This window comes from Emys orbicularis, chromosome 3 (assembly GCF_028017835.1).
Source record: "Emys orbicularis isolate rEmyOrb1 chromosome 3, rEmyOrb1.hap1, whole genome shotgun sequence".
NCBI lineage: Eukaryota > Metazoa > Chordata > Testudines > Emydidae > Emys > Emys orbicularis.
Window position 1 is genome coordinate 33,659,760 of NC_088685.1, and position 14,216 is coordinate 33,673,975.

The window sequence follows — 14,216 nt, forward strand, 5'->3', positions numbered from 1 at the left end:
ACTCACCCCCAGCTCCCCTCTATCGGTGCACGCTCCCCCGAGCAACACCCCAGCTTCCCACGCTCCCACCCGCTCTCCGGCCTCCGAGTCTCCCTCTCCCCCTCCCAACCGCAGCAGCACGAGCCGCCCCAGCCGCGCCCCCGCACTGTCTCGTGCCGCGCCCAGACTTGGCTCTCAGTGCCAGAGCAGGGCGTGGAAGGGAGAGGGGGTTGTAGCAGTATCACCATGGTGACAGTGACGTCAGCTCACCCTGGATCTAATTGGAGGAAACCCCGTGGCCCCAGCCGCAGCCCACGGGCCAACCGAGCTTGCGCCCTGCCTGTGCCCTCCCCCGCGACGGCGCGCTAAGTCTTGATTGGCTAATAGCACGCGGAGGGTGGGCCCCGGCTCGGAGCAGGCGTTCGGATTGGCCGTGTGAGCGCGGGTCTGGCAGCGGGTAGGGTTGCTTGTGCCAACGCCCTTTAGCGCTGGCTCTCGCTTGAGACGGGAGCGGCTCTTTCTCCTCGCCCCAGCCCCGAGCGGAGCGCACCCGATCTAGCGGCGCCAGCCGGCTTGGCCTAGCGGAGCAGACCCAGGTGAGTGGGGGCCGAGGTCGGCCACGGGTATGAGAGGGGTCGCCGCGTCCTCCATTTTGTGAGAGCGGCGCGGAGTCCTCAGCCGCGTCGGGGAGCGGGAGATGCCGCCAGCGCCGCCGCCATTTCACGCCCAGCGGGGCTGCCGGGACACCACGCTTTCCCCTTCGTCCGGGCCCCCCTGGGGGGCAGCTCCTCCTGCCTACCCGGGCAGGGGTCGTGCCCTGCCCCGGAGAGAGCTGCCGAGCCCCGTTCTCCCTGGGAGACCGCCGGGCCGGGCCCAAGGCGTGGACAGAGTTGCTTCTCCCCCGCCCGCTCCGGCCTGAGCCTGCAGACCCCACCCACCCTGCCTGAGCGAGTCCTGTTCGCCGCGCCCCCCCCGGGGGATGGGACTCCCCCGTCCCCGCCCTCTCCCGAGGGATAGAGTCTCGGTGTCCGCCGTCCCCCCCCCTGGAGACTCGGCTAGGGGCTTCCCCGCGTGGAACGTGAAGCCGCCTTCCCCCCTTGCCTCGCGCTGGGGACGCGGATCCGCTTGCCCCAGTCCCGGCGCCTGATCCCCTCTCTTTGCTCTAGGGAAAGGCTCCCCGTGGTCTCCCGGCCTCGTCCCGCGCCCCCTCCTTCGCCAAGGGACAAAGGTTCCCTTATTCTGTCTCCTCATCTCAGGGACACCCCCCCCCGGGCCCCACGTGTCTGCCCAATCCGCCCGGAACGGGCGCCCCTCCCGATGCCCCTGCTTGCCCTGCGGGAACACGGATTGCTACCCCTGTCCTCAGATTCTCTCTTTTTGAGGCCATTGTGTTCCCAGACACACACTAGGTAACCGCCTTCTCCTCCCCGTGTCCTCTGGGCCTGTTCGTCCTCCTGTGTCTGCCCTGGGGCTGGTGGTTCTTTTACTGCCCCTCTCTAGTGCTCCCACCTTCAAGGCAAACCACTCTGACCCCCACGCCTAGAGGGAAGGGTTTGGGCACGGCTCCTGGGGATGGCCCCTTTGGGTTAATGACTTCCAGCCGTCTGTTTCTTCCCCTCCCCCCTCTAATATCTTGACTAACCGCAGGCTGCAAGCCCTGCTAGTGCACACAGGGGTGAGAGGGAGGAAAGTGGAGGTGGAGACAAAAGCCATTCTGAGGAGGCTGGAGTGCCTCTTTCCACCATCTGGTCTCTAGATTGGTCTCCTGTGGGGAGAGATTGTGTTATCTTTTTTCCTGTCTTGGTGGTCTGGGTTATTAACCTTCCTTAGAGGCTCTGGAGATGGGTGCACTTCCCCTCTCCTGTAACCAATTCCCTGTGAAATGGGCTGGTTGTATAGGCCTAGGATTCTTCATTCCAGGATAGCTCTTGGGGTGGTGCAGTGGTGGGGACCCCGTGTGGCCTGTGATTCTTGGTTCCTGGGGAGATGGTTTGTTTCGTGTCTTCTCAGTTTTGGGGAGGGGCAAAGTGTGGTGTTTTGCAGCTCTTGGCTCCCAGAGACATGGCTAATCTGTTTCCTCCCTTGCAGGTTTTGAGGTGCCTTTTCCTCTTGACAGTGTGACAGCCCTAGCCTCTCCTTCTGCCTTGCTGTGCTTTCCCCACTGCCAGCCACCATGGAGAAGACCGAGATGATCCAGAAAGCCAAGCTGGCTGAGCAGGCTGAGCGCTATGATGATATGGCCACCTGCATGAAGGCAGTAACCGAACAGGGTGCTGAGTTATCCAACGAGGAGCGCAACCTGCTCTCGGTGGCCTACAAGAACGTAGTGGGGGGGCGGCGCTCTGCCTGGAGGGTCATCTCTAGCATTGAGCAGAAAACAGACACCAACGACAAGAAGATGCAGCTTGTCAAGGACTATCGGGAGAAGGTGGAGTCTGAGCTCAGGTCCATCTGCACCACTGTGCTGGTGAGTTGAGGAACTGGGGATACATCTCGTAACCCTTGACGCACAAGAGATCTGTACATACCTCTGTGCTTGGGAGTGAGATCGTAGGTTTGGGTGTGGGAGATCTATGTGTGACACTATGTTGGAGTGTGGGGTAAGCCATTGCACCACTCGACTGAAGGATGCAGGGATGTTGTTATGGTGAAGTGTGGGAAAGGAGCATGGAGGCGGGGGTGAGATCAATATGCAGCACTATCTTGTAGTTATGGGGGCTATAGGAGGATTTGAGCTCAAGTTTGTCTGCACCATCATGTAAGTACGCTCATCTGTCTGCAGTAACAGGGTTGGAAGGAAAAACAAGAAAGCTTCTTTCTTCCTTTTGTGGTTCTTGATTAATAAAACAGTTGTAAGCATCCAGATTAGACCAAGTGATAACTGAATTATCTGCTTTGGTGTGCTCAGTGGGGTGGTGGTCACAAACTTCTGTTACTTCAGTCAAGAGGAGACTTGTAAGAAGTTGAATAGCTTTAGAGGGGGTCTTGAATAAAATGTGTATATTATATTGTATAAAATATAAAAAGTCATCTTCAGTGAAGATGTAAATATTAAATCTGTAGAAAATTAGGCTTTGTTTACTTGCAGATGTACTCTTCAGACTGCCTTGTGTGGTAGAGATGCAGTCGTGGAATAATGCAAAACTACAAAGATTTAAGCTTGTAAGAGGTACTGCAGATGAATATTAATACTAGAGTACAGAAATGCCTATATATATTTATTGGGGGACGACGACAGTGCCCATGTCTTCTAGATGTTCGCAATGGTGCAAATATACTGCATTACAGTGGGGGCTCAATCTGTATCAGCAGTGCAGAAGGTGCAGCACCCTATTCCACATGATCAATGAAAGTTCTGGCTGCAGAAAGCTAGATGTGTAATGCAGTTGGAAACATGTAGCAAATAATCTTGAATACTTTATTACCAATGTAATGATAAAATAACATTTCAAGTGGTATCTAATATTTCAGGCATCTTAGGACAAGAGTATTCTCGGCTCTCTATGAGCTAAGATCAAGCGTAGTATCTGTTCTTATCAGTTCTTACAAATAAACAAGTATTTCTAGTTTAGCCAGGAGGTAAACTTGTACTCACTTGGATTAGGAGACTTGTATTTATTGCTGTCTCTTTCAGTAGTAATTGAGAAGCAAAATCAAGCTAAGAATTCTAGCTCATCTGACAAGGGGGAACATCTTCCTGGATTGTGTGGAAATACTTACACGTTCCAATGTTTGCTGCCACCTAGAATTTTTTTTCTGAATTAAAAATGTGGTCTAACAATTCTAAGCAGTTTTCTTATAAAGATTTATTTGAAACTACTTAGTAAATCAGTCAAGACAATGACTACTTTTTCCTTAATACACTTAAAGGGTATTTCATTTCTTAAAAAAAACTTCTACTGTTTCAGGCATGGTTAAAACTTGCTAAAGCTTCATTTTTTTAAATATAGTATGACTCATAAACCACAGGTTTAGACTGATTCTTGTTTCCTGTGACAGAATTCTAATTAGACTTACTGATGTGTTGCCAATATTTTACAATGGGGCTCCCTCAAATCATCTCTCCTCTTCTGTGATCCAATCTAGCTACCAATGTGTTGGGATTCATACACCCAACCAACCCTCCAAACTTTGAGACTTTTACCCCCTTGTGCCCTTTACTTCCTGTCAAATTGAATTCTCAAGAGGTTTTGTGATAAACCGTCTCATCCTGTTTTGTTACTTCATCTTAATAGATGCTTCTATAAGTGGTCTAGTGCAGGGGTGGCCAACCTGTGGCTGCAGAGCCACAAGTGGCTCTTCAGAAGTTAATATGCAGCTCCTTGTATAGGAACTGACTCTGGGGCCGGAGCTACAGGCACCAACTTTCCAATGTGCTGGGGGGTGCTCACTGCTCAACCCCTGGCTCTGCCACAGGCCCTGCCCCCACTCCACCGCTTCCTGACCTCTCCCTTGAACCTGCCATGCCCTCGCTCCTCCCCCTCCCCCCCCAGAGCCTCCTGCTTGCCACGAAACAGCTGAGCAGGCAGTGTGGGGAAGGGGGGGGGTGCTGATCGGTGGGGGGAGCTGACATATTACTGTGGCTCTTTGGCAATGTACATTGGTAAATTCTGGCTCCTTCTCGGGCTCAGGTTGGCCACCCCTGATCTAGTGGCTCTGGAACTGAATGAGATGTGAGCATTGAGCCCTTTTGGGTCTTGTCTATGCTGAAGTTACCCTAATCAATTGGTCAGTAATTGATGTAGCGGCACTAGTGCAAATGTGTAATGTTCACAAAGGTGATGTTTGTGCGTATCCCAGTAAATTTATCCCAATTTCACTGCATGTGCTCCCTCTGCTCTCATCTGGGACCCCATTGGCAACTGCCTGCTTTCATTTGCCCGTAAAGTCTGCAGGAAGTAGTGAAGACAGAAACCTACAAAGCCACATGCTTTTCCTGTTCCCTGGCATCAGCAAAAACAAAGATGCACATCTTCCTGTAGTGGGGGAAAGGGGTTTATTATCCGCTTTCACTGCTAGCTGTGATACTGCTGCTTTCCCTCCCAGCACCATCTATAGTTTTACCCTATTTTCCTTTCCGTTACCTACTTCATTCTGCTACTCTGTCTGTTCCATGAGTCAGCAGCTGAAAGATTGAAACTGCCACTATAAAGAACAAATTTCCCAGTGCTTGCATATGAATTAGAGAAGGAACAAAAAGTGCTCTGGTGAGCCCCCTTCAGCACATCATAGCTTTTAATCAAATTTCAAAATAACTTGAAGTTATTCCTGGTTTCCAGGAACATTAAGTTCCTACTCTGGTAAGCTACCTCTTGGAGGTTATCACGTTAGTACAAAACTTCTCTGTAGTCTAGTCTGTGGTAAATGCAATAACTGCTTGCAAACAATATGGAAGGGTTCCTTGTCAGTCACTAAACTGTTGCGATCTAAAAAGGGTGGATATTTTGGGTGCAGTAGGTGGCTGCTATTACTCAGTTATGTTACTAACAAAAAAAGCTTTGTCGCTGTCTATACAGCTCAGCTTTCAGAAATTCATACATGCTGTTCTAGAAATCTGCATTTATAAATAATCTTAGCAGTATTTCGCATGCTGCAGTAGAACCTCAGAGTTACGAACACCAGAGTTATGAACTGACCGGTCAACCGCACACCTCATTTGGAATTGGAAGTATGCAATCAGACAGCTGCAATGACACCCCCCCAAAAAAAGGCAAATACAACATAGTGCTATGTTAGCCATAAACTACTTTAAAAAAAGTTTTAAAAAAATTTGACAAGGTAAGGAAACTGTTTCTGTGCTTATTTCATTTAAATTAAGATGGTTAAAAGCAGCATTTTTCTTCTGCATAGTAAAGTTTCAAAGCTGTATTAAGTCATTGTTCAGTTGTAGACATCTGAAAGAACAATAACATTTTGTTCAGAGTAACAAACAACCTCCATTCCTGAGGTGTTCATAACTCGAGGTTCTACTGTGGTTAAGTAACTAAAATGCTGTAACATAGTCTGACGTTCCTTTTTTCCCTAAAGAGTGCTCCAGCTCTCCTAGTTTAATAATAATAAAAAAAAATTACTTTACTATTCTTATCTCCACTGAAATGCTTCTACTGCAGGCCATTTAAAATTCTTAATTTCATTTTGACTTTATCTGCTCTCTTGCAAGCCATTCACATACAGCTCTCATCAGTGGACACAGAGCTGGTCACAACTGTGTGATAAGATGTTGTTGGTGCTAATTGTGTTCCAAAAGCAGAAGATGGAACTTAAAACAAGATAATCTTGATGAAGTTTCACAGGTGACAGGGGATTTAATCCTTCAGGCAAGAGAACGGTCATTGAAACAAAAGCATGGCCCAGTTACCATATGGATTTGGCAGAAAACTTGCAGTTTGAATGTCATTTGTTGCCCATAAGCTGAGAAATTTTCAGTAAAGCTGGTTGAATTGCTTGACTGTTCTACTGGATACTGTTGAATGACTAAAACTGTGGAATTTTCAAAAGTGCTTAAGTGATTTAGGAGCACAATTCCAAGTCACTGGAGTGCTTTTGAAGATCCCACAATTCCCCAGACTTGGAGGCCATGGAATTTAATTTCTATATAACTGATTCTAAAATTCTTTATTCATTATAAAGATAAAAGTAGGAGTTGTGGATTGTTTACTTTGAGTATGGTTAAATGTAGTGTTAAACTTGCATGGCATGCTCAAAGCTCTAGCACATGAACATTGCTACATTCGCAATCATCCAGTGCATCTTAATGGCTACAGCTTTCAGGTTTTTAAAAAATGGAATGCTTCCAAATGCACCATACTATGGAAAGCTGTGGTGCACCCTTTCTTTGAGAAGCAATTAAAGTGTAGTGTAGCAGAGTATAAACAGAGTATAAACAACAGTACAGTGGTGTCTGAGAACCTTTTGATTGCTACTTGCATGCTACTGATATCAGTATGGGTGTGCACATAACTCAGTTTCCTATCCTCTGCTTTCAGTGAGAGGTTACTATTTTGGAAAGTAGTATGAATGGGATAGAAAGGATAGACAATGCACCTTTAATATACATATGCAATTGTACAGTAGGAATCATAAAACTTCATCTTGTGAGAAATCTTTTCTACTTCAGATTGTACGTATAGGTTTCTTACAGGGTGGATTGATTTAAACCAAAAGGATTTAAATCGTCATTTTAAATCAGTAAGCAGGAAACCTTGGTTTAAATCTATTTACTTGTGTTTTGCACTTGTACTTTTTATTAGAGAGGCTGATTCTCATGGGTAACCATTAAAACATGTCACTCTGCAACTAAATTTGGTGCTTCTCTTTGCTAACCAGGAGTATACACTATATGTATTCCCATTTATTTAAGAAAGTAAATAGAATAACATTTTAACTAGGTTAATTTTTGGCTTGCAATTTGTGTCAATCTCTATTTGGTTGGAAATTCAAAATCAATTAGAAATGCACAAAAACAGCGTTTTTATTATTTATTTAGTAAAACTACCTTTAATGGATACACAATCTTTTCAATGTGTTTTGCATTTAAAACTTTTTTATTAAACAAAGGCAGTATTATCTGTAATTATTTAATTGAACTGATTGTATCTGATCACCATGTCCTTCAAGACTTTAGAACTAGTAGATCTCATCCCCTCTGTTCTTCTGATTGGTAGAAAAAAAACAAGCTTCCCTGCTTTTTCAACTGAATTGGTTTCTTGGCTGGTATGAGCTAGTAATTGAACTAATCTAGATGAGTAGACTGTAATTAAGAAGGAGTCTCCATGTGCAGAAGGAGGCTCCTGCTGCCAAAAGCCAGTTTAGCGCTTCAGATTCCAGTTTATTAGCCAGTGACTTTTTTAAAACTTGGCAACTACTGTGTACTTCTGAATAGTAATTTTTTTATTTAATTTAAATGACTTTAATAGATATCAGCTTAGTCCTCAACATAAGTTTTAAATTTCAAATTGAATTTTAATTAAAAAATTTAACAACTTTAGAATTATTTTTAAAATGCCTGTATTTAATTTAAATACCAATTTAAAAAAAATCTGACTTTAAGTCATTGATTTTTATCCACGTGTTGTTTTTTTTTTTTTTTTTATGGAATTCATTGAAATTTGAATCGGGAAGAACTGACACTGGTGTTGCTCAAGATTGATTTCCCACCCCCCTCTTTGTATCTGACCTAAGTGACATCATCTTATCGGTGTGATCTAATTTCATAGCATTTGAGTTCCATGCTGTGTATGTTATATTAATATCTAGAGAATGAATACTTAGATTTCAGGGCGCTTAAGAACTGTGTGTGAATGCTGGTTTATCAATAGGAGGTCTGAGAAACCACACTTGCTTTCTGCAGGTTTCTGACTAAAAATAACTTGTCTTAACAACAAAAGTAGGGCTGTCAAGCAATTAAACAATAATAGAACACCATTTATTTAAATATTTTGGATGTTTCCTATATTTTCAAATATATTGACTTCAGTTACAACACAATAGAAAGTGTACAGTGCTCACTTTATATTTTTGTTTACAAATATTTGCACTGTAAAAAAAAGTGTTTTTCAATTCACCTAATACAAGTAAGTGTAGTGTAATCTCTTTATCATGAAAGTTGAAATTACAAATGTAGAATTGTTTAAAAAAACCCAAAAACCTGCATTCAAAAATAAAAATGTAATACTTTAGAGCCTACAAGTCCACTGAGTCCTACTTCTTGTTCAGCCAGTCGCTCAGACAAACAAGTTTGTTTACGTTTGCAGGAGGTAACGTTGCCCGCTTCTTGTTTACAATGCCACCTGAAAGTGAGAACAGGTGTTCGCATGGCTCTGCTGTAGTTGGCGTCGCAAGATATTTATGTGCCAGATGCACTAAAGATTAATATGTCCTTTCATGCTTCAACCATCATTCCAGAGCATGTGTGTCCATTCTGATGATAGGTTCTGCTCAATAACGATCCAAAGTAATGCAGACCAACACATGTTCAATTTCATGATCTGAGTCAGATGCCACCAGCAGAAGGTTGATTTTCTTTTTTGGTGGTTCGGGTTTTGTAGTTTCCACACCAGAGCATTGCTCTTTTAAGACTTCTGAAAGCATGCACCACACCTCATCCCTCTCAGATTTTGAAAGGCAAAAGTAAGTTATATTTTCACAATACATATTGTGCTACAGTACTTGTGTGAAGTGATTTGAAATACTATTTCTATCATTTTTACAGTGCAAATATTTGTAAACAAAAATGTGAGCACTGTACACTTTGTATTTTGTGTTGTAATTGAAATCAATATATTTGAAAATGTAGAAAACATCCAAACTATTTAATAAATTTAAATTGGTATTCTTTTTAACAGTACGATTAAAACTGTGATTAATCGCGATTAATTTTTTTAATCACAATTTTTTTAGTTTAATCACGTGAGTTAACTGCAATTAATCAACAGCCCTAAACAAAACCCCTCCAATTCTTGTGGAAATTTCTTGTTACATTTCTGGTATAAGTACATGATTTTTGGAAAGATACATTTTAAAAAGTTAAAAGGATAAAATTTAATCCAACAAGCTATATAAAACTATGAAACTTATGTTACCACTCCACTCCAACCTAAGGGAAGCAGTTTCTAGAAAGAGGAAAACCCAAACCTTGCAATAATTGAAAAATTACATTTTATTAGGATTTCAGTGGATCATTTCTTCTGCTTGCCTGACAATCATTTACACAAGCATAAACCTCCTAAAGGAGCTGTTGGTAGACCAGATAGACTGGAGAGTTTAAGGGGACTGTCTGTGACTCCATAGCCATATTGTTACTGTACAGTGATCCAGGAGTTGACATTTGTTACTGGCTTGGTGGAATGTAATTATAGAACACAGCACCAGTTTAGGTGTCTGCCTGGAGGTTGGCACTCATGGTCGAGAAACAATCCAGACAGTGTGACAAAGATGCCCATTACTACTAGAAGTGAGAGTTTGTACGTCCATCAAAGAAATGGAAATGAAAAAAGGTAACACTGTAAACAGTGTTTCCTAAACTGTGTTGCGCCCCCCCCCTCCCCCGGTATTGTGAAAGAGTAAGTGGGGGTTGGGAGGGGAGGGTTTGAGATGTCAAGCCAGGAGGGAGGAGGGGTAAGAAGCAGGGTGAGGAAGGCAAGGGCCTTGGAGGGAGCACAGCTCACATCTGGATCCTGCTCTGTCTGCTTCATGGTCCTGCTGGAACCCACATCAGCTCCTCTCAGTGCAACAGGAAGTCCCAAGCCATCAGGGAGGCATAAGGAGTTGGGGGGGGGGGGTACGCACAGCATGGGCCAGGGATGCCATTTTGGAGGGAGGCTGTTCATGATCTCATCCCAGGGAAGGCATCAGAGGCACAGAGTTGGCTCTGGTAGCAGATTCCAAGGACTGATGGTGCTGAGCCTCCCTATTCCCCCCCCCCCCCCCCCAGCCCGGCAGGTAGGGGGAACCTGTGCTGCTGATACTGCTGAAGTAGGCGTGCCCAGTCTGGATTCCAATGGCAACTCCCTCCTGCAGAATGGGTTAGCAAGGCTGGATGTGGATTGGGGGATGTAGGGCTGAAAAACTTGCTCCCGTCCCTGAAATATGTGAATTGGCATCACTGCTGGCCCTGGAGGAGTCACGTTAAGAGGTGAGCCCAAAGGGGGACGTGGGATGAAAATGTTCGGGAGCCCTAACTACTGCTCTAGAAGTTATAAAAACTGAAGATAATTAATTTAGGGTTCTCCACCACGGCACTCATTTGGCTCTGTACATCTTAATAGCATTGGTGAAACAACAAAACATTCCAGTTTCCATACTGGATCGGAAGTTCACCTGGTCAGGTATCCTTTTTCCAATACCAGTTTTTCAAAAAAGTTAATAAAATCTATCATGGAAAATAGTCTACAGGAACAATTCCTTCATGATCCCATGAGTGGTTAGCATATGCCCTGAAACATGAGGGTTTATATATTTTAAACTCTATCCTATCTATTGTAACTGCATGTTACCCATTTGCTATGTTTCCTCCTTTTTGAATGTCGGCTAGACTTTTTCCATATACCTTTTGCTATTGCATGCATCCATCTCTGCAGAATTGTATCCAGTATTTTTGTCTTTCCTAATATAGAAGTCTTTCCATGTCTCTGAACATGTTCATTCTTTTTTTTCACCTTGAGAAGGCATGACCAGAGTAAAGTGTTCCATTTTGGAGTATACTAATATAATGAAATTATAATTTCAGTGAATCCTAATCCATTCTTTAGACATTTTAATGTTTGCTTCAATTACATCAAATGGTCTACCTGAATTGTTGTTTATTTACTAACAATATCTGAGTTGTAAAAATTATTCCTTCCAGTGTGCATTACTTTCCTTTTTCAATACTGAATTTCATATACCTGGGTGCTCTCCATTCGCCTGCCCGTTAGGGCTCTTAAGTGCCTCAGGGCTTGTCTACATTTGAAATGCTACAGAGGTACGTCTGTGCTGCTATAGTGCTTCACCTCCTGAAGAGGCGGTAGCTAGGTCAAGGAAAGAATTCTTCCGTCGACATAGCGCTGTGTACTCTGGGGGTTAGGTCAGCTTAACCTTGCCGCTCAGAAGTGTGGAGTTTTCACACCCCTGACGATTTAGCTGGGTTAACTTAAAGTGTAAACCAGGCCTCAGTCTTTAGTTCTGACTTAAATTTTGCCATCTCATTCCCCCATTTGTCCTTTCTAGGTCATTAGTGAATATTTTCAACCTTGATAATAAGGGACTGTGCAGTATCATGTCAAACTTACCATTTATTCTTATTTTGTCTTTGACAGTTTCTGATCAATGACAGAAGTTTAACTCTGATCTAGTGATTATGTAGTTTCCTTAAGACTTGTGATGGCCTTTAGGGTTCTAAAGTGCCTTACAAACAATTCTGTCCATTTATGAATTGCCTATAATATTAAATCTCCATTTCAAGATTATTGTGCCTCTGTGATCTTTAACTTCTGTAACTTTGCTACTTAATTCAGATGCCTATACTTAAACATACTGACTGGCACAAGCTTTTTTCCCTGCTAAGGGGCAGGCTATCCACCAGGTGAAGTGAAGAGCTGCCATTTTGAGGCAACTTAAGTTCCATGGATTTAGGAAAAACTTTTTAACTATAAGGATAGTTAAGGAGCCTGGAATAGGCTTCCAAAGAAGGTTGTGGAATCCCTGTCATTGGTAGGGCCCTACCAAATTCACAGCCATGAAAAACTCATCACAAGACCCTGAAATCTGGTCTCCCCCTGTGGAAAAACTCCTTTTTTGGTCAGGACCCTGCAATTACAACATTGTGAAATTTCAGATTTAAATGGCTGACGACATGAACATTTATGATTTTTAAAATCCTATGACTCTGAAATGACCAAAATGGATCATGAATTTGGTAGGGCCCTGGTCATTGGAGGTCTTTAAGAACAGTTTAGACAAACACCTATCAGAGATGATCTTGGTATACAGTGACTCCTCACTTAATGTCGTCCCGTTTCGTTGTTACATCGCTGGTCTATTAGAGAACATACTTATTTAAAGTTGCGCAATGTTTGCTTATAATGTTTGGTCGTGGGGGCTTGGAACCAGGGTGGGCCATCAGCTCCCCATTAGCTCCCCTCCCGCTCACCGGCAGCCCAGCCCAGTGGATCAGCAACTCCTCCCTTCCTCCCCGTGCCTTCCACCTGCAGCAGTCAGCTATTTTGCGGGGTTCAGGAGGCTGTGGGGGGAGGAGCGAGGACGCAGCCTGTCCCCTCTCCCCCCCAGAGCCTCCTGAATGCCCCTTAATAGCTGATTGTTGCGGGTGGGAGGTGTGGGGAAGGAGGGGGGAGGCCTCCCGCCCGCAGCGATCAGCTATTTTGCAGCATTCAGGAGGGCATGCAGCCTCCCCCTCCTCCCATCCGCAGCAATCAGCTGCCCCCCCCCCCCCCCGCACTTTGAAAAGAACAGCAAGAGGAGCAGCCAGACACTCACCCTCTTTCGCCCTCTGATTCCACCACCTCAACCAAGCTTCACAATCGTTATTGCTGAGTACAGTATTACATTGTTTAAAATTGTTTATATACATATACAGTATAAGTTTTAATGTCTTTTGTCTGGCAAAAAAAATTAGTCTCTTCTCTCTCTTCCCCCCCACCCCCATTAAATCCTATAGGGAAATTGGATTCGCTTAAAGTCGTATTTTTCAAGAACATAACTATAACGTTAAGCGAAGTTACTGTACTTGGTTCCAGGATGGATAAAAATCAATTATTTTTTTGACAATCTAAAAGTACCTTTTTAAAATTTAAATCAGATTTTTTTAATTTAAATTATTTTTTCTTTTAAAAAATCAGTTTAAAATGAAATCTGAATGTAATACAAAATGTGTTAAGGCCTAAATTTATAATCCCTTAAAACATTTAAATAAAAATAAATATGCTGAATCCATGAGCCTCGATCAAAAACTTTGAGTTCAAGTCTGCTTTTCTATATAGAGAGAGAATCGAGGGTGGAGGGGAAGGACATCTAACTTTTGAGCTCATGTTTTATAAATATGGCACGATAGGCCTGAGTAAGTAACTCAGGAGACTCTTATTTTGCAAGAGACTTAAGCAAGTAGGAATTTAAGATCACTTTCACTTAGGCATATTTGAAACTTTTCCCAGGCTGACGTGAAATAATTAGTTTAATTCACTAACGCTACAGTTCATCCTTCTGTTTAATAAATCGTTTAGTTATAAATAGAACAGGAGTACTTGTGGCACCTTAGAGACTAACAAATTTATTTGAGCATAATAATCTTCTCAAATAAATTTGTTAGTTGCTAAGGTGCCACAAGTACTCCTGTTCTTTTTGTGGATACAGACTAACACGGCTACTACTCTGAAACCTTAGTTATAAATGTGAAACATGTCTTGATAAGAGAAGTTTTGCATACGTAAATATTTTATTTAAATTACCAAATGGAAAGCCTGGATTTTAATCAACAAATTATTTAAATTAATCTAACCTGCTTGATCCTCAGTGCATAGGCTGGACTAGATGACTTCCCTGAAGTCCCTTCCAGCTCTACCTTTCTATGATTCTGTGACTTAGAACTATGCCATTAGCTATTAACACCATTTTAATCTACTTATTAAAAAACCTAACATCCTGCCTGGTGTCAGGGTGTCTCCACTACAATTAATTTTCATAAACTAAGATGGTGTCTTCCTGTGAACCTTTCCTATTAAGGGGGGGGGAAAAAACTGTTTCCT

The 14,216-nt window shown here is 43.4% G+C and overlaps 1 protein-coding gene across 1 annotated transcript in view; it reads left to right on the plus strand.

Annotated features, from left to right (window-relative positions):
• Positions 1-414: 414 nt before the first annotated feature.
• The window catches only part of YWHAQ (tyrosine 3-monooxygenase/tryptophan 5-monooxygenase activation protein theta), a 35,872-nt gene continuing 22,070 nt past the window's right edge, over positions 415-14,216 (plus strand). The window contains exons 1-2 of the mRNA XM_065400418.1: positions 415-575; positions 2,068-2,446. Coding sequence (XP_065256490.1) covers positions 2,153-2,446 — 294 coding nt within the window. The 5' untranslated portion in view covers positions 415-575; positions 2,068-2,152. The remainder of the gene's footprint in view (positions 576-2,067; positions 2,447-14,216) is intronic.